Source organism: Pholis gunnellus, assembly GCF_910591455.1.
Source record: "Pholis gunnellus genome assembly, chromosome: 1".
Classification (NCBI taxonomy): domain Eukaryota; kingdom Metazoa; phylum Chordata; class Actinopteri; order Perciformes; family Pholidae; genus Pholis; species Pholis gunnellus.
This window is the reverse complement of record NC_136528.1, coordinates 21,216,177-21,241,744: the sequence shown is the minus strand read 5'-3', so window position 1 is coordinate 21,241,744 and position 25,568 is coordinate 21,216,177. Positions and strand designations below refer to the sequence as shown.

Here is a 25,568-nt window from a genome sequence, read left to right as displayed (position 1 = left end):
TCAGTTGAACTCAATGTTTACTGCATCTTGTCCCAAAAGAAATCCTCATTACTTGTACAATTATAAATATTCAGTGAACTGTAGATGCTGGAGAAAAAGGCTTAGAAATAAAAAACAATGTAACAAAAGCAGAATTTTGAAGGAGCCTCCTAGATTTCTACCATATATCTAAAAGCACATAAAATCACAACGCAAACCAACATTGTTTTGTCCTTCAGAAGAGATTTATTGTTCATACGCTCCAGCATAGTGAGTAAACAATCTTGCAACATAACTAACAGACTGTTTTGAGAACAGTGCAGGCAATCTTGGCAAAAATTACTTTTTTCATTGAGGTAAGTTTTCCTAATGTGTGATTTGTGTGGAGTTTGGACAAAAGATGCGACCTGATATGAAACTGGTTCAGCACCTCCCACTCATTTTGTTTCTGTGACTGAATCAGCCTCCTTCGATTAGGTGCTCACTAGTCTCCCCGAGTCTGTTGTGCTCCATTAAATCTCTAATGATCCTCTCCAGTTGGAATTAAGAATCCAATATAACTGTCAAAAACAGATGTTTATCTGCATGATACTGAAGAACAGAGAGGGAAAATGAGCAGATCATTTCTCACCAAAAGCAGCAATAGACAGGAACATGGAGTCATAGTGGTGAGAATAAGATGATATATACCTCATTATGGTTTTAATTGCCCCTGAGTTATCACGTTATCATGCTTTTATCAACGGTAAAGTACAGTTCTTAAGTACACTTTTAAGTTACTTTATACATCTACTCTTATGTATACTTTCCAACTCTTTTGGCTTGTAATCTCCTTTATAGAAGCGGTTGCTCTGGTTAGGGATCTTTGTCATGTTTCAGAAGTCTATGAGTTTGTTCGACATTTCACCAAAGAGACATTTCTTCTCTAAACTTCTCACATGGTTTCTTTTAAATAGCAGTTGGAAGCCTGAAGACTGAATCTGATTACAGCTGCAGCACCACTTTGATCGGCTCATGGGGTTCAAGAAAGCCCACCTTTACTTCTTCTCTACTTTCTCAATGCACAGCACGTTCTGTATCTAATGCTAGCCATTGTCTCATTGGTTGTTCTTGTACTATGTAAATCAATGAACTACCGCGGCTGCAATTAGACCCGTCTCCCCAAAGAGTTCAAATTATCCAATATTTCACAAACAAATACAAAATTTGTAATCAATATGAAATTTGTGTTTGTATGTTTTAAATGCAGGACTTTTTAATATTGTTGTAGTGGTACTTTCACTTGAGTAAAATATCAAAATACATCTTTTACCACTGGCTTATATGTGGCCGGATTGGACATTGTTAGCAAAGTGTTGACTAAGAAGAAGGTGAGATGAGAGGCTCGTATTATGTATTATTCTGGACAAAATCCTCATCCATCTCACTTTTATTCTGACTTGACAGTAAGTGACTCTGCTGAAAGGTAACATTAAAGTCTGTCTCACTGCATAGCTTCTGCCTTTGAGGTGACAATTTCGAATCAGCCCATTCATGCTGCTACAGTTTGCAGTCTTTATAACAGATTAGACAGGGTGCATCACATCCGTCAGTATCCGTCTACCATGTTTATCAGGTGGGAATCATAACGCACACCACACTTAATACCTCATTGTTTCAGTTTTTCCAATTTAAAGGCAACATGTTCATGCACCTTTGAGCTCCTTACTCTCACCTGTGAACATGGGGTATCACAGGATAATAAGCATGTTGCTGACTGCAGGATCATTTTGCAAACTTGTTTAATGTAAATTGCATTGCTATACTGTTCATTTTTAAACATGTTTCGAGGGAAACATCCTCATTGCTGCAAGTATTATGCAGAGGCAACATTTTTTTTTTTTACAGAGAAGCGCACAAAAGTTGTAGGGAGGCGGTGGTGGTGGATCATAGACACACACAGTACAGAACTTAATTTCCTTGTAGCATTCTGCGATGACCTATAGTGCTGCAACACTGGAAACAGAGCAGGATAAAGTGGTGATATTTAAAGCTATTTGACATTCCATTTGGCCCAATTGCTATTTGACCACAACTAACATGCAATAAATGCTATGTTAATAACCCACAGACAATATGCTTAATTGCTTCATGTCCAGAGACGTGAAATGTAGAATATCTCAAATTTAGTGAGTTGTCATTTCATTTCAACTTAAAGTGCCTGAAAACACCAACGATTCATGGTTGACTAAGCAACAATCAAATTTAAAGTCAGAAAAAAAAATGTTCAGTTATTATTCAGCACCCAAAAACTTTATGTATCCGTCCATTGTCTATCCCCTAGTCCAGGTGTGGACTACAGCGGACCTGGCAGATATAAAATGGTTGTATCCTTCCACCAGGCTGTGTTCTTATTTGGATCTCAAAGCTGGTTTATCCCTCAGTGTGGAGCAGTAGTGGCCGGATGTCAAGGTCACCTGAAATTGAAAATTCCTCCACCTGTCTCTCAGAGTATGACCAGCTCCCTTTCAGAAGCATCTTATTCGAGGCGCTTGTATAGGTGATGGTCGTAACGAGACATCGGTCAGTAAATCAAGAGCTTTGATTTGTGGTTTAGCTCTTTCCTCACTCTCAAGGTCTGATATCAAGGTGCGTGGTGCTTGAGTTGCAAAAATGTCATGCACCGCATCTATCAATCACACAATTCTTTTCGCACCCGTTCATGACCCTGCGGGATCCCCTCTAACTGTGCCAAATACATCTGAATGAGTAGGAGCTCAGCTGCAGTGTTTACTGTTGCAGGAGAGAGTAGAAGTTGAAGCACAGTACTGCTTCCTGCAGTCGCACAGTGGTGTACACAATGTTGACCATCCATCATGTAACAAGCGTACCAGTACCAGCACTGTGCCTGAGGCTTTGCATGTGTGTGTGTGCACCTGTTTATGACTTTGTTTGCATATTGTACATATGCTTGTGGGTGTTCCCCTCATGTTTCTTTTACTAACAGAGTTCATTAGCATTTCAAACAGTTTCAGCATCTAAAAATCTGTCACATCTCTTCTTTCAGAAAAACAAGATCAGAGTTGCTTGCCCTGGTGTCTGATGCCGCTCAGGTCATTTGTTTTCATTGAGAATGGCACAGTGAGATGCATATTAAATGATTGTTGATGGATTGCGCGCTGCTTTGCTTTTGCTGTTTTGAATTTTCCTAAAATACTTTCTGGCCCTGTTTATAAATGGGGCCAGAGAGTCATTCAAAATCTCCACATCTGCTTTCTGGGTAATGATCAATCTGTGCTTTCTGTCTGCATTCTGCATTGCAATTACATTTTGTTTCCTACGTTTAGTGCAGATAAACAGACTGATAACTTTCATTGGTTTTTGGCCAAAGGAATGAACTTACCCCTTTCTTTTTAATGTGACAAAATGAGAAGGGCTCCAACTAATCAAGATCTGTTTAGAGTTTAGTCATATTCTTTTATATTTTAGGAATAGTTCAACTTTACTTTTAATTCTTCCATACAGAACTTTGAAGCCAGCATTTCATAACTTAGTAAAGTTAAGACACCACAGCATCAAAGCAAAGCCTGCGTCAAAAGAACATGCTGAAATACTGTTATTAATCATTTAGCTGTATGTCGTGTACATTTTATAGATATTTGTTAATTATTTCAAATGACATCTAGTGGTAAAATACATTTAAAAATCGAATTCATTTTCACTATGGTCAACAAAAACAAAGTCTAAAGACCTGATGTGTCTTTAGACTTCGAAAGCCTACTGTTCAATTTCTGGCTGCTGTTTGTGATTATGTAGCGCCTGCTTCACAAAAGCAGCAGCTAATTACAGTGCAAGGGACTATTTCCTCTGTGAAAGAGAAAGGAGAGCTCAAAGGCACATTTTAGTGGTGGATTTGTGTGAGATCAGCAACTTCAGAGAAGATAATAAAATGTGGGCTACTGATTATGCAACATAAATGAGTAACAACATTCAAAAACGTTTACTAAGGCCACAAATAAAAAAGTAATTTGAGCATATTTTACTCATGAAGTTACAATAATTCACAGTTGTAATGTAGTGTTTAGTCACTGACTAAAGTTCAAAGGGAATGATAAAGAGAATAATGACATGAAAAGGAAAGACTGCTTCACACAGAGCTTTTGGTGGCATCTGATTTAACCTGTTGACAAGAGCTGATCTCTGTGTGAACCCTGTGGCTGTATTTGATAAACCCTGTCTTCCCTTTTTATTTTAGAGTCCCGTCACAGTTATGTGCTGAAATAATGTGTTCTCTAAATATCTTCATTCACTTTCTAATTAGCACAAACCTTAGCTCAGCTGCATGCAAACATTGACTAATCTGTCCTATAATCTCCCTCTCACACTGATTCCCCCCACTGAGACACCTGTCACACTCCACTGAGTTAAGATAATAGATCTTCACTTGTTACCGTGATTGACTTAATGGATCCATCAGCTGTCACCTGTAAGCGTCTTTAAGGGAATAGTTTGACCTTTTAGGAAATGTATTCACTTTCTTGCATTAGATGAAAAAAAAATGAATACCAAATATGAAGCTACAGCCAGCATATAGTTAGCTTAGGTTAGCATTTGGGTCATGTGCTTGACTCTGAGCAGTTGCCATGGAACCAATGTTGGTTACTGGTCCCAGCCAAGAAATAGTCTGCCACATCACCCACCATAAAATGATAAATTGATGATTTACACTTCCATTTGTGTATGGGTAAGGCAAATGAGCTTTAGAGGTGCAGGTGGATTTGACTGTTTCCCAGTTTCCCTGCTGCTGGCTATATCTATAGTTACCTTACAGACATGAGAGCGCTGTCAATCTAACTCTCATCAAGACAATGAATGAGCTTATTTCCCCAAAGTTTCGAACGTTTTAACTCCACATCTCCAAAAATATGTGCTCTGAATGGTTATCCATTATCTGTTGCCTATATTGACTATATCTGCAATGTAAGAGCAATGTTTTAGTAACCTCTGTCCTTTAGTGAAAATAGATTTATGAAATAGAATGTTTTTTTTTTTAAATGGGAATAATCCATAGACAGCTGGTCAGGGGTTACTGTTTCGTGATTACTTTGTGGAATGAGGTGAGAGTCTCAAAAAGTAAATATCACTAAATTATTAGATAGAAGCCAATTTTTGAGTTTCAATATAGCAAGCAATCTGTTTTCTAAGGCTCATCTAATTGAGTTCTGTAAGGACTTTCAGAAGTATTGACGGATTTTCTCCTGCAGTATATGCTGAGGATTATAGTACTGTGTGTACCCTTGATAAGTTCAGAGCCAGGTGGCCATAGAAATGAGCCTCTCTCTTTCTAAAGAACATGCCATTAGATCATTGCTCCCCATCTGCTTGACAGATGCCGTTTGCCAGAGATTATTAATTTTGCATCTAGGTCAGCACGAGTTTTGTACATCAAACACATGGAAACAACTTTAAAAAGAGATTCAAATAAAAGATTCAACCGATTTCCTCTACCTTAATTGAGCTAATGTTTCAAATGCATTACTGCTCTTTGTCTCATGGAGACGCTTCCTTTTTTTCTAAAAACAGATTGTTATGATGAACCCATAATGCCCGGAGATGTCACTCAACATGGTGCTCTGTGTTCTTCAATCAAGTGCAGATGAGTAACTTCCAGTTTATTTTATCAGTTAACTCCTTGATCTGTTCTTGCCCCATTCAAAGGGTCACAAAATTAATCTGAGGGGTCATGATGTGGTAGGATATGAGAAAAATCTATCAAACGCCATCCTTGTTTCAAAACATTAATAAACAGTAATTAATAGCAGAAACTATTAGACAGCCTGGTCGAAATTTCACAAAATCACAAACACCACTTTTGCACATTCACATTTTACTCCCATCTGGAACAATCATTTTCCAAGTCACAAGAAAACACTAAATATCCACACATGGTCCAAAAAAGGCATCACACATCTGAAATACATCTTATTATAGTACCCTGGTTTTATTCTCTCACTTGGTCTAGAAGTATGGCATCGGGGGCAGACAATTTTTAGAATATCTGCAATTTAAATCATCTGTTCAATCAAACTTAACACTAAGGCCACTAACCTATAACTTCCCCCCTCAATCTCAGAATTAATTAACATCCCCTCCTCAAAAATGCTAATCTCAAAAATATGTAGAATAATATCAAATTCCGACAAAACTCTAGCCATACCATCAAGAAAATGGGAATTAGACTTGTCCATCACTCCTGATCCCGACTTCTGGAACAAAATTTGCAATAACTAACTACTTCATGACTAAAAATACTCATCTACAACTCATACAGTATAAGATACTCCACAGAATTCACTACACTGGCCAAACAATGTTTAAAATGGGATTCATTTTCTCTCTCTCTCTCTCTCTCACTCACTCACACACACACACACACACACACACACACACACACACACACACACACACACACACACACACACACACACACACACAGCTGGCCTTGTCGTCTTCTTGTTGTTTTGTTTATTTATTGTCTCTTATCTTCCAATAAAAAAAATGTTAAAACATTTTTATCCAATATTTGTGCTTTTGTGATTAAATGTTCAATATCTTATGCAAATCTGTTGAGTCTGGCTGGGTTAGGTGTCACAACCCAAAAATCACGTATAATAATTTATATAACAAATGCTAAAAGATAGCTAGTAATTGTGGCAGTAAACAAAAGTACAATATTTCCCTTTGAAATGTATTGGAGTGTAAATGAGCATAAATTGTAAATACTATTAATAATATCAATAACATTTTTACTCAAGTGCAGTTCTTGATAACAGTTGATAACAGTTGACAACAGTTGGCCAGTGAATAAGACAGACAAAGGCAGACAGGTTGATTGACAGATTGTGTGAGACAGGTGCAGAGAAGCCGTCATGTCTTTAATGTTATCTGCATTCAGGAGAATTCAGAATAGCCCACACTTGAGGGTGACAGTCGCATGTCTTTGGATTCATGTGAATCCAAAAAAAAGACACAACACAACCACTCTGATGTCTATAATCGGCATGAAACCACAAAACTTTCATACATACAAATGCTGTGCAGAGCTCCTAGTGTTTACTTAGACAAACTGAAATCTTTCAGAGAGATCTAAATCCAGTGGAAGAACAGAAGCAGTATCATCTTTTGCTGCGGAAACCTTCATGATCAATTCGTGTTCGGGAGGATCTTGTATCAAATGCAGCTCTGTGCGCAGGAGGACAAGAATAGAAATAGAGTTTTGCTTCAATGCTCACAAGATGTCTTTCTCAGCAGCCCTGCAGGAGTGGAGTGGCAGTCTAAATTCAGATTTCAGTGATTAGACATTGTTGGAGTGTGTCTATGATGTGAGTTCATGGACTGCAGCATTTTCTACTCATTTAGATCAAAGTTCGTCGGGCTAGCGGTGTCAGGGGTGGATATTGCCAGTGAGCAGTCAGAAGGCTACTATTGTTGTCACAGCAAAATGGACCATAAATATGTTTCTGATTTAAGATAATGTACCTACCATGAGTGTGACGTGCACCGATTGAATTACCTGCGCTTCAGAATAAGTTCCCTATGGCTTTGCTTTGATTAACTTTTGTAGCAAAAACTAATTGTGATTCTAGTTTATTCATTGATTTTAGTTAATATCTATTGATCACATTTCACACATGTGTAGACAGAAAGACAGATACAATCAGTAGTAGCAAAGCAAAAAAGTACACAAATGCAAAAAGTCTTATTACAAATTCTTGTAATAAAGGAATTCAGCAGGTCTGACACAGATGTGTTTACATGATGTAAATCAAGGTCATGATGAGCGATGCAGTGGCATAGATACCTTCTTCAAAAGAGCAATAATAATAACAAAGACTTTCTACTTCAGTGAGAAGTTACTAAAAGCTAAAAGCAAATAGAGTGCAAATAATACAGTCAATACCCATTTCACTGTTTATTCTGATTTATAGGCTTCCTCTTGGAGCCCCGTCCATCACTGTCAAAAGCCAGTTAAATTGAAATGGATAAAATGTCACAATGACTGCGGTACAGTCATTGTCTATGTACATCCTCTCACTTATTGAATATAACAATAGTAGCACAAGTAAAGTATATTGCGATCCCAGCTGCACAGGCAATGAGCCGTATGGCTTTATAAAATATGTGTTTTTGAATGTCAGATATAGAAAGCTAAATAATGTAATATTTAGGCTCATTGTTTTAACTGCTGAAAACAAAGTGACTATTAATGACCTGCAGTATTCAACTGGGAAAAAGAAAAATAGCATGACAGATTCATGCAAGTAAAGGTTTTAAAGCTGCACTAATCAATATTTCTATATTAACAATGGTTTTAATGATTATCTGTAATGTGAAATGTGTCACTTGTAGTGCTGAAACCACATGCATCACCTGACTCTGCAGATCCCATCAGTTCTACGCTGCATTTCAGCTTCTGTAGCTCGTTGTTTGTTTACGGCCGCATGCAGCAGGCAGCTATTTTCAGCAAAAAAGCTATAAACCTGCTATTTACTACCTGCCCAGCAATGCAACAAACAGAAAAGTTGGCAACTAGCTGGTGAACACAGCGGAGCATTCAGCAGCTAATAATGAATTTAAGAAGGAGGGAGTCCACGCAAGGTTATATACTTCAAACCAACACAGTTATTAAATGTCAGTTAACACAAAACAAACAGTGGAGTGTGTATATCGGCATAATGCTGTGGAATTGTTGAAGGTGCAAAACTCGAAGGCAACAATGCTGGGTGAATGTCTGCTGAGGAGACAGCTTTTATAGCCTGGAAGGTCCAAGTGAGCTTAATCAAGATAATGACCCTCAAATATCAGCCAACTGCCTGCCAAGGTTGACAGAGCAGCCTCCAGGACAGTGGGAGGGGCGTCACAAAACAGAGGACTGTTACTGTTCACCAGGTGGCCTGAAACACAACTCCAGTGAATGCTAATGTTGCTCCGTAACTGCTGGATACTGAATTTGTTAACATCAAAAATAATGCCATATCAACTTTATATGGTGCAAAAATGTCTGTGATTTAGATACAACTTATTCTGCCCCGAAATTGTATGGTAATTAATACAATTAAGAGTTGAAATAATAGCTAATTTATTAATTATTCATCTTTTTGATGAATTAGGCAACTTTAAGCAGACAGTATGGGCACAGAATAAGATTGCATTAATTCAGTGTAATCTCATGTACTGAAACATGTTTGCCTGTGTGATTAGAGAGGATTTACCCTTCACTTTCAGCCTTTTCATGATTACTTAAGGCCTCCCAATGAGCTTAATTTCCCCTGTAGCAAATCTCTTATCCACCATTACGTTCTTTTACCTCACATACAGCACGGACAGATATGCACAAAAACAAATAGATTTGTCAGCCTGTTCATTTGCATAGGTCAAAGCATTCAAGTGTGAAATAAAAAGAGGAAAAGATTAAAGTTACATCTGCATCTGCGGGCAATTACATCCTGTCAGCTAACGCGCTCACCTATGGTCCGTCGCCTGGGGATATCGGAGAATGTGCAGTTTAGGACTTGTAGGCATGGCAACGTAGCTAAAAGTCAGATTCACTTTCACAGAAAACAATTAACAGTGACATTTATCCACATGTGAAGCATTTTGGCTGCACGGCGAACACATATTTCTCGCCCACATGCTTTGTTCTGGTAAATCATATTTTTTCCGGCTTAAAGCATCCTCCCTCTAACACGGTTGTCTTCCTGTTTATTGTAAATGAAGATTAATTTCATTTTTTGGCAGAATTTATGTTTATTTTCATCTGAGAAGTATAGCTGCTTGGACTATTCCCAGTTTACCTTTCTGTGTGTTGTCCCGTATGCCCTGCAGGTATTGACAGCTTCCCTTCAGGTACTTGTGGCTCACCTGCAGGAGAGAGAACAGAGAAAACCTCCTCTCTAGATCCTGAGGGGTGTTATTCTCACTTCTGACAAGCTGCTTCTTTTTGCCACGAGGTATTAAAAACTCAGCTGATTCCCCTGATCACACCAAGACTTCTGCCAGGAATATATTCCTCAATGTTTTATGTCTCAATGTCGAGCGCAGAAAATAATGACAAGACATGATAGGTTGCCTCTCAGAGCCTCCGCCCACAAGAGACAAAAAGATGAGTTATAGAAGTAGAGAGAGAGAGAGAGAGAGAGAGAGAGAGAGAGATGTTGATGTTGATTTGATCTCAAAGAATTATGCTTATTTGCTTTATTGTCGAGATTTAGACGAAAATATCTATACCACTCTCATATCTGTAAGCTAAATATGAAGTTACCGCCAATAACTAGTTATGTTAGCGCATAAAGACTGGAAACGGGGGACACAGCCCTGCTGATGCTGCTCTGCCCTACAGTATCAAAATTAGCCTGCTATTGAGTCAGGACAGCAACTTTACAAACTGTTGTAAATACTTTTAATATGACCTATAGTACAAAAATGCTTAGCGTATAAGTCTAAGGGCGTAAAAGGGCTATGTCATGAAAAGGAGCCATACTTTGTGCGGCAGTAGATTAAGTTTTAATCGTCGGATGGATCTTGCATGGGGTCCCAAAATACATTTAACATTTAAAAATTTGCTTTACAATCATCCTACCCATTAACGATATTAATTATTAAGTATGTGCATAGCAGTTAAAAAATAAGTAACCTCCTTATTCGTCGCTTGTCATGTTCCCATGTATTTCCACATTTTTTCATGGTAGGTGCCCAGTAAGTATTTGCGTGCAGTAAACTCAAGCTTCACCTGAGCTACATAAAGCTAGAGTTTATACCCAAATCTCAAGTCCCAAAGGATCTCTTTGCACTTAGTGTAGCAAAGCTAAAAGAACAGGAGAATGCCATTTCCAGACAAATTGCGAGTGTGAATACTGGATTTTGAAAAGCTGATGACATTGCATTGCTGGCTTTAAAAGTTAAATAATACCAATAATGTACGAAAGATGTGGAATATTTCAGTTTTTTTTAAAAGCAGACACTAAACTGTATTGCCTCATCTGGAGCTTCCTGTTAACATAAAATGAGAGTTGGGAACTGTTGTTTTGAAAAAGAAAAAGAAAATAGCCTCTTCCTAAGTTCCCTGTTAAGGCACAGTTACCTTATCTGGCTAATATTTTGAAAGAACTAATTCCAGCCCTAGTTTCCTGTTAAGATACAGTGAGAGTTGGGCGAATTAATTTTGAAAAACACGCCTCATCCTGAGCTTCCTGTTAAGATGTAGTTTCTTTTATTTTGAAGGGTTGGTGGTGGGGAGGGGATGATGTGCTTCCAGCATTCACACCAATTAGAACAGTTTAAAAATATCTTTTCCTGGACACATTTTCACCCATTTTTTTACAGTAAACCTTCTTTTCCCCCACAAATAATACACACTGCCCTTTTGGTCCAAATATTTTTTACGTCATTTTTCATTTAAAAGACAAAATCTGATACTTCTGTAAGTTTAAAATGAAGAAGCTCTTCACAATGAAACCTGTTATCTCCAACAAATTGCTCATATGAATACAATGTTCAGGACAGTTGCTCCAGAAAGTCAGAAGAGGTACTCATTAAAAATCTGTCTTTAATTCTCATATCAAGGCAAATGACTGTAATTTTGTAGATACTAGATCTCAAAGGGAAGACAGACATATTATCACCCCGGCTTCATCAAAATCAGGCCAACTCTTCTCAGAGGTGTTGCGTGTGACTCATGCTCAGACAGCTCCATCACTGTGGGATACGGTTGGATGTATCTTTTACTGCACATTTACAGGGAATATAATCTCGGCAGTGTACTTTGTGCCAACCTAAAAAAAAAGATGAAAAAAAACTCCCCATCTTGTGGCACAAGATGATGTTCTAAATCAACAAGGGTGATAAATGTATGTATGATCATATAATATTAAGCAAATATACACACAGATTCCCTATCTACAGCCTTTTTAAAGCTGAAAGTAATGTTTGGAGCGAGCACCACGAGGCAATCAGTACGAGAGGTCAACTAAAAGCGTAAGTGATGTGCATGGGAATGCTGTTTTGTTGAATTGCTTTCATTCAAAAGTTTGAGCATGCAGTGGCGCTCTTATTGCATATATTAAGACATGTTAGTGAGGGAGGTCCTTTTGATGAAAGTGGGTTCCCATGTATATTTAATGCCATGGTTTGCCGAGCTCTGCTTGAATGTGGATGGTAATGAGGACTGACATGTTGAAAACAGGCTGTGCCACTCGTCTCCTCCCCAGGTGCACACAACAGTCGGAGCAGAAAGCAGCCCCGTTTCTCTGCTTCTGCCCTTGCATTTGTCATTACAAACTGACACCGCTTCCATGACTCTATTTTCTAAATGCTTTGTGTGTGTGTGTGTGTGTGTGTGTACATCAGTCTATATTGCTCAATAAAAGGTCATTTTAACAGCCATATCTATAGAGCCCTGAGAGCTCAACACACTGCAACTAAAACGCAAATAGAAAAAAACAAAAGCAAATTAATAAAACATGAATGGATGAATACATTGTGTTGCCTTGCAGATATGGAAAAAATACTACCAATGCAGAAACACACTTAAGTGGAACTAGCCAGCAATTTAAGTTTATTTCAGTTTTAACTTTCTGAATGATTGATCTATTGTGTATATAGTGCACATTGAAAAGCCGTTCACACTACTGCATGTCTACATGAAAGGCGTTACAGCAGATCTGCAAACGTGCTGCTCACGCCACACCTCCTGTGGAAGACGTGGTGAAAATCATCAGTAACTACATCATCCACAAACCACAGCAACGACTCGCGTGCATGGGTGTCTTCATCGGTTTTAATTGTCACCTGGAAACTTGTTTTATAACTCAGTTCTCTGCAGCTTGCAACATTTCTATATTTGGTTGTGTTGTCTGACTTTGCAATGCATTCTGTTACGCTGTAGACCGGTGAAGAGGTGAAGAGGATTGAACTCCCAGGGCCAACATACACATTCAAAATGTTTGACATTCAAAAATATATTTGGGATTGATACAAAGTTCAAATTCTTTTAATTTCAATGGTAGGGCAAACCTTTTTGTTAAGATTTGAACAGAAAAAAACACTTGCACTCAGTAGTTTACATCAGTTATTTTACTGTTATATATTACAAATAATCAAAATATTTACATGTAGAAAATAATCTATAGTTTTCAGATTTATTCCAACATTTTCCCACAACTGTTCAGCTGAATCGTATAGTAAACCTACAAACCTGAGACACTAAATAAAAATAATTACAGCAGGGACAGGTTCAGAGAACTTGCTACACAGTAGCAATTATGAACAAAGTACAAAAACGTATTGGACCCATTACATCTTTTAAGTCAACGAAAATCTGACTGTACTGTATTTACCACAAAATATACCTAATATACTACCTTGTCAAATCTGCAAAATATCCGCCAACTATGGCTGATCCTGTAGGCAAAATAAAATGTTTAACATTTACGATGTGACGTCGACTCGGCTCATCAGAGGACATCGTGGTGCACAAAAAGATCGTGTTCAACAACGCACTGCCCTTCTAATTCTTATCCTTTCACACACATGGGCACACACAAAAAAACAATTTCATCTATTCAGTCCAGTGTTAAGGAGTTGCTGAAGAGCACGTTTGTGATGAACCATTTCTGCCCAGTGCATTTCTGCAGAGCCAGTTGGTAGCCAAACTCATTGTCGCTGCTCACTACAAGCTCTAGGCATCTCTTTGATTTCCTGTTCTGAATGGATCCTCCCTGAAAAGATAAAAGCAGGATGGTGAAAATTGTGCGGGCCTCCAGAGAACAATCTTTGTGCAAAATACAACTTTCCTTCTTTAAACCCACACTGCTGTGAATGGATATGGATGTGTGCTGCTGAAGCGCCCTGAGCACTGAGTGTTTTGGCTGAATCACACTACCATCCTCATTGGGCCCACCAGATAGCATCAACAAGGTTTCAAGGCACAAACAACATTGCAATTGCCAGTGTAGTCATTAGCGTTCTTCCTGGCAAGGGCCAAGTTTTTTAAAGACCACACCGAAGAAAAGAGGAAAGCCAGACACAAAAACGAAACAGACAAAATCATCTGGTATTGAGGTGGAAGATAAATTGAAACAGAGGCATGCAGGACATGAACACTTCAGTTTTAAAGCTGTTACGATATTGTTTAAATCTTTCAAAATGTACAAACTTTAATGTATCAGCTGTTGCCAGAGTCTGAATAGAGCGAGCACATGAGCTCTGCAAAAATATTCCAGCATGTCCCGATGAGTGAGGCAGAATTATCTCATTACGGTGTCAGGGAAGACCAAGGGCAAGCGACTGAAGAGGAGACTTTCAACAGTCAATACAGTGTGGAGAGCTGCGAGGAGAGCGTGATTTCCAATGCTGAGGGATTTGGGAGGAAAAAGACCTTAAGATTGGACAGGTTGTACAGACTGAACCAAATTACTCTTTGGCCTGAGTTTGGCCCGTCTGTGAGGTCCAAGAGGCATTTTATTTTATAGATAACAGATGGTATTAACTGCTGAAAGTGGGCATTTATGGACCAATATGTAGTGGTGTCCTGAGCCAGCCCATAAAAGCAGTGAACGGGGCAATCAAGCATTTCGGCTACAAAAGCCAGATTTGTTTCAGACCCACCCAGCAACACTTCAGCCGTGAACTGCAGAGATTATTAAATTATTACACTCGATGTTGTTTTAACATTTGAACCATCTCCATGACAACTGAGCTGAGCCGAACTCCAAACTCCAACTGAAAGCTTTGGAAACAGCATTAACATTATTTTGCTTAACTGCTGTTTGCAGGATCTACAATCTACCTTTGAGCTCAACCATTATGTAAAAGAACATGAAAAAGAACACAATATATTTATTTTTATTTCTGCCCTTTAGGTTTTAAGTTTAGAGCAGAAATTAGGAAATAGTTTTACTCAATTTTAAAACATTATTTCGACAGTTTGACGCAGACACATGCTCCACAGCCAGGTTTTCCAAGGCTGGATCAGATCTTGCCAGTGTGCACTGCAAAAGAGTGCTTTAGCCTGCCAAGGCTGACAAAGAAACACCTTAAACCACCTGTTTAAACCCTATTTAGAAATGGCCTCAAACTCTTGGTTGGTGCGTCCTTGGTTATGAGGGCTCTCGGGTGCTTTGTATACCTCAGCATACCTGCTTGCAGATTTAATTATTACAGTTTTCTTATAGTAACTATTTGTTTTGATAGTCAGGTAAGAAACCTATATCATAATAATGTTGATCTTTAGGAAAAATTAAAGCTTTGACCAGCCTGTTTCACTGATGGTGTTACGGCCTGAGTGACCAACAGTAGTAATAATAAATACTAGTATATATACTACAGCAGACAAAACCAGGTAACATCTTAGTCTTATGCAACAATATATTTCAAACACAGAATGACTGTACAGGCTAGGTGCTGTAACCCCATAGGCTGCACCAAATGGCCTATTTAGAGGAGAGTTTTTGGGGTCTATTGAGTTATCGGGCCTAATAATTAGGCTCAATTGTCATTCAGTTTCACTTTAAATCGGTCTTAGATATGTGCACAGATTTGAGTTTGACAGTCTATAGCTTCTGTACCTCAGTTAAGTCTGATACCAGGTGAGCAGTGTTTTCTTCTCTAACTTGAATTCGGTCGAACATTTTAATCATGTTAGCTGATTTCTTTGTCGGCCAGGACAAGTCACATATCGGCTCTGTGGACTTCATTTTTTAGACAATGATGCAGCGGTAGAAGTTGCTAAAAGCAGTTTATTTCAATCAATGGATTTAGCGATTTTTCTGGCTCTTTCACAGAGGGATGACGATTCCATTCTTAATCCTGCCTACAAAGCTCTGATTGGCCGATTGTTTGTTTCTCAAACCTGCTGAAACAGCAGTCCATCAACACAACACCAGATCCATTTGAATGTCTGAACAAATCAAAGATGTGGGTGGTGATTCAGAGGCCTGGAGCGAGGCCAAACTCAAACCCAGAATCCCTGCAAATATGGAACGTAACTGCTAGAAGAAGCAGCTGGGTTTCACTCAGCCAAGTTCTCTATATGACAGGAGGGAGGGGGATCGATGAATGTATATGTGAGCAAATAGCACGTGGGGAGATTGTTATTGGATTTCGGGTACTATGGTTTGCTAGGGATTTAATTATATGCTATATACAGAACAATCTGTATTTGTTACAGAAAAATATATAAATGTATCACCCACACATACCCTCAAAACACACAAGCAGAACAAACCATACAGTCCCACCCACTGAACATGTGCTTGCTTTATTAGTCAGCCCCTACCAATATGACAAATCCTTATATGCAAGCACATATTTCATTTCTCTCCCAAATCAAGGCTTATCAAGATCACTTCTTCTTGGATAATGAGTTTTTACACTGGATGAGGAAGTGAAGTAATTTTGCAAATTTCACTGGGAAAATATTAAGAATATCTTCACTTAATCCGGCTTTGTGCAACATTTGAATGAGAAAAACAAAAAATGTCTCTTATTTGTACAGTGCCCCGTTCCCCAAAGTTGCTATGGCTGCATCAGGAAATCAATTTCAGCTTGAGCTTGACACTTTGCACATGTGCAGTCAAAACTGTCAATAATTGATGCCATATTTCAGAAACTTGATACTCTCCAGCTTTGCTGACATGTCCCCATCCTGCGTACTAAATATTGCAAAGTTAACTAAAATAACCACTTAAAGTTCAGTGTGAGGATATGTGATGTATGAGGTCAAGCATTATAAAAACCTCTCCCACTTTCACACCAACATGCTGTAAAACCAAACACATGCACTTGTAGTAGCAGTCCAGCAGTGACATAGTCATAAAAATGGTTATAACAAGCATCTAATATGAAGCCCATTTGGGATTTTATGCATATTTGACTGAAAGAGGAATAAATGCTATAATTAACACTGCACTGACAGCATGGCAGACAACAATTTTAGATCTATTGAGCCCAAATCAAAGCATGCAGTAAATCCAATTCACCCGCTGTCACGGGGCATTTTGTGAGGTGGCTGCTTGTTCTGTTAAAACACATTTTGCAAGCACAGCTAATGAAGGAAGGCAATCATTAAATTTCAATGACTGTTCATGTGTAAATGAGTTAGAGAACTGAGGGGTCAAACAGTATATTAAACCACTTGCATGATTAAAAGCTACCTCCACAGTTGTTTTTTCCTGTCACGTCCAACAAATTACCTTAACTGAGGCTGAGTATGAACAGAAAGCTGCATGTTAACCGGTGTTTTCTGACCATGTGTGAAGGCTGTACTAAGGGGTGTCACCTGAGTGAAGAGCCAAAGGGCCTTCATGCGTTTGGCAGTGGCATAGCTGCACTCGATGAGGCGCGGCCTGCTGTTCACGTCCACCAGGCACTTGTTGTCGTCATCGTCAACTGTTGGACTGAGGAGCCCGATGTGGAGCTGCTGAGTACTGGTGTAGTACACATTCTGCAAGAAACACCACATCCTGCTACAAACAAACTGCTAAGTGCTGTACTATAGGCTGAGACTGCTGTGGTTGACATTTCGATAATGGTCCCTGCAGAGCTGTATAAGACTATAGAGGTAATAAACTATGCAGCAAATGAGGATTGCTCTTGGGTTGTCTTTGGGTAGGAAAGAGACATTTATACAGACTAAATATGCATATGTATACAGTTATCCTGAATGAATGGAGGACAAGAAAAAGCCAAGCACACAAAAGAAGCTCATTATTAATTCAGTAATGGTGAGAAAACCTGAATAATTGTGCCCCTCTCTTGCACATATTTAGCTGACAAAAACTGAAAATCATTTTCAGGAATTTGGCAGGGGAAGAATTTTCTGTATTCAAAAAGGGAAAGAAAAGGCTTTGCAGAATGAGCATGAGAGAGGGAAGAGAGAGGGAATCTGTGGATTGTATTTACAGACAGAGCAGTGCTCAGAGTCTGTTGGCGTAACGCTGGCTTTAGTTTGTTGTAGTGCACACAGAGTGACAAACTAGAGGTCGTGAAAAAACAAGGATGGACTGCATGAGATTGCTATACTCCAGTGCTGCAATTAAATAATTTTGAGATACTTCTACTAAGTAAACTCTACAGCTTAACAGCTATTGAAGGAGTTAGATTCATATCAGAGCAGATAAACAGGCACTTATGTCTGTAGAAGTCTATATATTTCCTTAGCTTGTCTCTGACCTAGCACCTTGATTAGCTGTCAAAGCACCCCAAGATATGTTCTTTTATAAAAAGAAATGTAAAAAGAATCAGGGTCATGTTTGCTTATTCTGCTGCTTGTCTGATTTTCACTCTTATCCTTCTCTTATCGCCCAAACAGCCTCCTGCCTCCTTCCCACCAGACGTTAAACAGCCTGACGAGTGTGAATTTTTTATTTGTGCTGCTCATTTTGGGAGCAGCGCAGGCTGCCAGGCCGTGTGTGGCTGTGCTTTCTATTGTTGCCGTGCTTAAGACGGTATATTTTATTACCGCTTGAGCTGAAGTGTTGTACTGTATGTTTGCTGACAACATGCTCTTGTAAAGTCAGTCACGTGTTGGATTGTAAGCTTTGGAATACGCTTTCCTTTCATGTGTCGCTGTGCAATTTTCTTTCAGCACGTTGATGTACTGCATTTACAGCAGCATCTTGGATACAATGATACAACTCTCCCAAAGCAACTCAATGACATTTTGAATGACTACAGCAAACATTTGCTAAGTATATGTGTCATTCTAGAGGCAATCCGGGGTCTAATTCCTCTCCATGATGTAACACTGAAACATAAAAATAGAGCAGACTAGATTTGTCTTGCAGAGGAGATCCCTAATCTCATTAGGAACGCTGGTGCTACTCCAATCCATTGTTTGAAATGCCTGGATTTATGGGAGATTTATAGCATATAACAGATTTATAATTAGCAAGTTTTAAAGTTATCTAGGTCTCAGACTGTAGAAGTTGAGTTTTTAAAGGAAAAAGTGTTACTGAGATTCCACAAGATTATACAGAGTTCTCCTGAATCCGTTTTGATTTGCACTCTGGTGCAAACATCAATATCAGGTGTAATGAGTGTGAAACTTTTGGGATAATCTAAGATCAAGCCTCACACTATTAGACAAGTTTACAAGTGTTACGGCAAGGTTAAACAATCTCTAAAAACAATCTTCTCAGACATAATGGGATGGAGGAATCGATTGGAGCTGGAGACGCTGGAGAAAGTAAATGATCAAGCTGTGCTAACATTTGTAGACATTTACTGCCTATTATTTTGGGCTGGGATATGTCCTGAACCAGTAGTCCAGGGATATGGTTTTCAAGACAGTGACTGATGAAAAACAGAAGCAAGCGGTTGAAATTATCCTGAAGTCTATCAGACTGTATGTAAGAAAGCTGGAGACAGTGATGAATGTTTAGGTACAATCTAACTTAATAAAAAAAAAAAAGAAAAGAGGATTTTGTATTGTGTTTTGTCAATAACGTGGCATTTTACTCTGAGCTGTTAGGACATGTCAGCCCTAAATGGAGGTGTATGAAAACTGGAGTTTAATATATAACATAGGAGTGTTTCTGGAAAGGGCAAAATAGAAAACCTGATCCTGTTTTATGAGGTCAAACTCAACCTGGATTGAGTTTGACCCAATCTGAAAGCAGAGAAAGGTTATTTTTCTTCAGAATGAAACAGGTTTTATTGAGTAAGAAAATCCAGAGATGGAAATAAAATATAAAGGTGGTATATTAAATCTTTATGCTGTCCGTTGCTTAAAACAGTGGTGCGGAGATAGAGGGGTCTAACCTGAGGTGTCATCCCGTGACAGAGATACAAGATGGGGACATTGTCATTGTCGGGCCCCTGGTCCAGACACAGATCATTCTTCAGAGAGTTTTTCAACTGGAAGACAAAGAAAAACACATACAGTCACAAACACAGATAAAGAAACAAAGAAACTAAATATATGAATTGTCTAGGGGTAAAATTATATGACAGTGTTTGCATGAACAAACTAACCCAGACATTATTCATAATCAGGTCAGTATTGCTACTATAATGGTTTCTAACTTTGAGAATGCACCAGTGAGAGCTTCAATTTAAGTCCATCACAACTGGAACATGTTGCACGACTCCTCTCCTGCAGACTTTATTCAATAAAGAGGACTTCTTTCAAATGACTGTTTCTGCTGGATTGTAACTGCTCTCAAAACAGGATATATTGAGAACAAATGAGACATTTCTGATGTGTTAAAGGCCCTGAAACCTTTTCCCCCTCAATCTGCTTCTTACTATAAATGATGAGGTCCTACATGAACACACTGTTTTCTGCTAAAGTCGTGACAGTTTGGGATATTTCACAAGATAGACACACCCACACAATCCTGACGAAGCAGATTAGCTGAGTTTTTGATTCTTGCTAAATAATAAGATGTGTTAATGAATTATTCATGAATATATGTTTTAAGATTTAACAAGAAACATTTCTTCAGGGGCTTTAAGACTGTTAAATTAGTTAGTTATCCATACATTCTGAGAGATGAAAGATTTATGTACTGGTATAAATTTGGCTTTGATAAAGTGAAGCAAAAGAAAGTTAGAGAGGTTTTAGTACAGAGAGGTCAGGCGAGGTCGAGCAAAATTGTCATTTTGGAACCAGCTGTTCCATTGTACTTTTATATACTATATAACTATATATTTCACTTGTTTTATCACTAATAGTGTTCAATCTATCCAAATACAACAGTTCGGCATTATTTTGACAGCCTGAATCCTCTCTAAGCCTATAAACCATGGATCCATCCTCATCTTACTGCAGTCTGCCTGTGTCTATGTGAGGCTTTCTCAGCCTATGATTGGCCAATTTATTTGCCGAGTTTGACACTTCGTTCGACGCATAAGAGTCTCAAAAAAATGGTGGGCGTAAGCTGGTGTTGATTGACAGAATCGTTAGCCAGTAAAAATCAAAAATGCGGTGTGCATCGCTGAGCGTAAAATCCGATACGCCGAAAGTGAAATCCCTACCACCGGTCCCCCAAGCCTGTCTGGCCCCCGTTTCTCCAGGAAACAGATGAGAAACACACAGGATATACGTCAAAGCCATATTTGAATCGAAATAAGTGGGGATTTATCCGTTCTCATCAAGAAAATCAGCTCACGGTGAGAAGCATTTACGATTATTAGCTTGTTTTTGTGGGGCTTGTTGGCTGTATCTTTGTAATGGTTTCACAGAGAGAAATTCTGAAGATATCTCTGGATTCTGTGTCGAATCTTCATGCTTTCTGATGTATTGGTCGGTCGTGTTAGCAGTTAGCTTTTTGTTCGTAGCCTTGTCTGGACTGCGTATTTCGCCGAGTCATGGCGACAAATACGTGATATTGTGGTACATCTTTTCGTTGATTATATTAGTTTGTGCTTAATTGTGTTTGCAGTGTGTAAAATGGCTTCGAAGTTAATGTTACCCAGAATTTCTTCGTTAAGTCGGTATATAACATGTGTGTAGCATTCATTATATTCGTTTCTGAAAAGTGCATTCTACGACACTCTCTTCACTAAACTGTCTCGCTGGAACCCCAAATGGTCCTCGCTCGGTAGCCAAAGGTTAAGTCACCTGACAACAACCTTAGACACCGTCCTGATGAAGAACAAAAAAGCTGGAAATGTTTTGTGAGGTGTGTAGTGTACTAGACTATGAATATATGTTAACAGATAATTCCTGCGTGGTGTCCAGTTCACAGATAAAACCATACTGCCAAAACACAGTGAGAGTGAGGAAGCAGCATCTACAACCTGCTCTCTTCAACTCTGCAGTACATTATTTCCTCTACAGGGGAAAATATTATTTCAACATAAAGCACTGCCGGCTGTGCTGCCTTGCTTGATATCCTTAATATGAAAATGTATTCACATGGTTGAATGAGTTTGGACAGGTGTTTCAAAACAAAAAAAGCGAAAAGAAAGATCATCTAATACCAGCATCCGCCTGGTATATTCTCTGAGTTTCACATAAAGAGAATATAAATATTAAAGGCTATTTAGAGAAAATACAGAAGAAGCCTGAGCCGGTTGAAAACATGAATAAACACTGAATCCTTTTAAATTCAGTTTTGCTTTATAAAAATGTAAATCTGAAGCGTTACGCTTGATGAACATGACTCAGACTTTGAGGCCCAGAGGGTTATTCATGCGCATCATGACAAAGGTCTGCCTGATTGTGAGTTACAAACTGCTCCGCAGGGAGCTCCAGGGATAGTGGTTTTGCGTGGGGAGTGAATTAGGTAAAGATGTGAGATCAGACAAACACAGCTATGGGAAGATTCAGCTCCCCATTGGTTCAGGAGATATCTACTTCTATCTAATAATCGGTAAAATCCACAGGCAGCTCAGGTCTACCAGTGGAAATATAGTAAACAGTGACACCTGTGGGGACAACATCAGCTTAAAGTAGAATGGCATTAAGAGCATCTTTAGTTTCTGTAATGTGTGATGTGTGTCTGACTGAGACGTGATATCCTTCAGATTCGATTGTACTGCTCTATGTGGGCATGGCTCAGCGAATACGGAGCCATACAGAGCTGTAGAGGAAAGTTGGCCTCCACCTGCACCTCGTTTCATCCACATTTTTAGATGAGGAGGAGGAAGACACATGAATAAATTAGACCTCAAAACATTCTTCGGAAATGTCAAAGTTTTTGCACAAAAAATAAATGTATTCATGCAAGAGGCTTGGCATGTAACAACTCTTCAAACCACCACGACTGACTTACCCATCAAATTCATGTCGCAAATATAGAATAATGAGGTCAACTTACTCGAGGAAATGAATGTAATGAGGCCGGTCTATTTCATCGCCATATTCATGCACCATTTGTCAGTTTGTAATAAAAAGAATCCCCCATAAAACATAGAAAGCAGTGCCATAATATTGCGGTCTGTGTGTCACTGTGTATTAGGGTTCACCACAGTGATGTGAGGTGGGAGGACAGTGGAAATAAAGCTGTTTGAGAACAACTAGGAATGGGCAAAAAGAAACACTGCCAACCCCCATTGGCTGTCACTTTTTCTAGCGTCTCTCACTAATAAAATTCAGCTGCAAAGCCCTCAAGTGGGAAATACTACATCTTTATTTAAATTAATCTATATGTGTCTATTTCCATTACAGTAATCTAACAGTAATAACAATTATTACTCTGTAACTTCTAAATTGAGAAGGAAAGAGTGAAAGTTGCTGCAGCAAACCTCCTCTTTGTGTGAACTGTTTGTGCTCTGACAGCAGCCATCCGGATCCCAACACAAGGGATTAAAATGATTTGCTCAGGCACGGTTTATACTTGTTTTGGCTTTTGCAGACGCTGGATTGCATTTGGGATGAAGAGGCAGGCGGCTTACTACTCCATATGCGACGGTGTCACTGTACATCCTCATCTCAGGGTAGATGTTGACCAGGTACCATCGGAAAGTTTTACACTGCAGCCTCTTCCTCAGTGCCTTCCTCTCAGAGATATCGCCAATATCAATGCCCGGGTCCTGGGTTCAAGCAAACACACACACACACACACACACACACGCACACACACACACACACACACGCACACAAAGACACACGGAGAGAATCACACAGATGCACACAAAGCATACAATTGATTGACTGTAGCTAGTGGAGAAGCAAATCGGTAAATGGGCCATTGAGGATCATTGTGCAACCGTTTGTTGTGGATTTGAAAAGCTTCTGCAGGGTTTTGATTTTTTTACTGGTCTGATTTAAAAAACAACGACTGAACTACTCCAGTGTTGCACTTTTCCCTCCACTACATTTCAGATTTATAGTGTACATAGAAAAACATGCATATAATCTTAAAGAATACGATACATTGTTTAGATCAAAACATCCCATCTAAACTTTTCAAATAATTTCACATACACAACTGTTTGAGGCCCAAAGAGAAAAAAAAGAGAGAATAATTTCAGATTTGTGTATCAGAACTTATTTTCACCATCTCACAAGCCCTCAGGTTCATCTTGGGACCCTTTGGAGGGGCCTAACCTAAACTACCTAAATTACCCATAGAAATAGAATGAGAGTAGTGTGAACATTCACATTTACATCAGCATTGCAGGATGTTCAAAGCGGCAGAGACATTTTGATGTTTACCGTTGCCATTGCAGTGGGCTGACTTCCCTAAAAGACTTAATTGCGGCAAGTCACAGACTCCCCGAGGACCATAAATGCAGTGGAGTAGAATGAAGCATGGAGAGGCATCTTTTGTGCACTACCTCCGTTGCTTCTCTGCTAGAGAGGAATTTGTCACACACCAGGACACACGATGACTGCATGTGATTGTAGGCTACATGATGAGCATCAACAAGAGACAGAAAAAAGGAAAACGCTGGCTTAGTGTGGAAGGCAGGCTAAAAGGGAGATCTCAAACTAGTGGGTGTAAAACACTTCACGGCCCCGCTGACATTTGTTGTCAGCATAACAACTGACAACAATCGTCATTTTGTTTTGAACTAGTCAAATGACCAGAGTAAGCAGTTCAATGTCCCTTCTACTCTCATTCTATTTCTATGAAACTACCAAACTGTATGTAAAGTGACAACAGTAAAATGCTTCTAACACATTGATGCACCAGCGTACTCCACTAACATCATACAGTATCAGTCAGAGGGGCACATTTGATCCAAAATGAGTAATCGTGCTTTTGTACTTCAAGTACATTTAGCTCCGAATGTACTTCTTCTTAAGTAGGAAATGCAATGCAGAATTTTGAAAAGCGGGTACTTTGACCTAAGTTGACCTAAGAGTACTTTTTCCACCAACGCATGTTATCATCTACCCCATGTTGAACGCTGTATCATCATCAACATCACCGATGCCTCTTTCGTAACTCAAAAGCTAAAGTGGGTGCAAATGTTGCTGATTTGGCTTTCTGGTACTCCAAAGAAAAAGTGTACTCAGATGGACTTCATATGAGCACGGTGTTGATTTTTACACTCTCAGAGGTAAATTAACACTGACAATTTAGCAGTGAAGTTAATTCAGGGGGCTAAAGCTGGGGTTAAATTTCATGCTTCTTGAGTACAGACTCTGTTAAACGCCTCATTATTGACTGAATGAATTGCCTGCAGATGTTCATCTATTCATAACGTGGATTTACATATTCAAACAGATTATGCAGGAGAAGAAAAAAGCTTCAGTGAGCAAACATTTGACTTAGCATTTGAGGGATGCAACTTTAACGTAAGATGACAAAGTATGGTTATTTACTTCAATTTACTGAATCCAGTTCAAGATTAAATGAAAATCGGTCTCACAAAACACAGATATAACACTAATACGACCGTAAATACACAAGGCAGCGTGCAGCATATACGTTTTGTATCAGTTAGACTCATGCAAACTGTGAGACATTTTGTACTTCATTTGTTGACACTGCATATGTCTTTATTCAACATCTCAAATAACACAAAGCCTCAATTAAAAAGATTTAAAAGAATGAAGTAATTGTTGAAAAATAAATAATTTAATAAAATGAATGATGTACGTTTTCTTTTTTCTCTCTGTATTATTTATAATTTTGCAACCAAGTCACAGCTGT

General features: G+C 38.9%; 2 protein-coding genes across 2 annotated transcripts in view; both read right to left on the bottom strand.

Annotated features, from left to right (window-relative positions):
* LOC306697097 (eukaryotic translation initiation factor 4 gamma 2-like) overlaps nt 1-9,540 on the bottom strand; it is a gene marked incomplete at its 5' end in the record, with an annotated part of 33,345 nt that extends 23,805 nt beyond the window's left edge. The window contains one exon of the mRNA XM_079160839.1: nt 9,485-9,540. Coding sequence (XP_079016965.1) covers nt 9,485-9,540 — 56 coding nt within the window. The remainder of the gene's footprint in view (nt 1-9,484) is intronic.
* A 4,037-nt stretch (nt 9,541-13,577) lies between these two features.
* The window catches only part of galnt18b (UDP-N-acetyl-alpha-D-galactosamine:polypeptide N-acetylgalactosaminyltransferase 18b), a gene marked incomplete at its 3' end in the record, with an annotated part of 67,982 nt that continues 55,991 nt past the window's right edge, over nt 13,578-25,568 (bottom strand). Inside the window, exons 8-11 of the mRNA XM_079160828.1 lie at nt 23,359-23,496; nt 19,777-19,872; nt 17,294-17,458; nt 13,578-13,733 (exon numbers count right to left, since the gene is read on the bottom strand). Coding sequence (XP_079016954.1) covers nt 13,578-13,733; nt 17,294-17,458; nt 19,777-19,872; nt 23,359-23,496 — 555 coding nt within the window. The remainder of the gene's footprint in view (nt 13,734-17,293; nt 17,459-19,776; nt 19,873-23,358; nt 23,497-25,568) is intronic.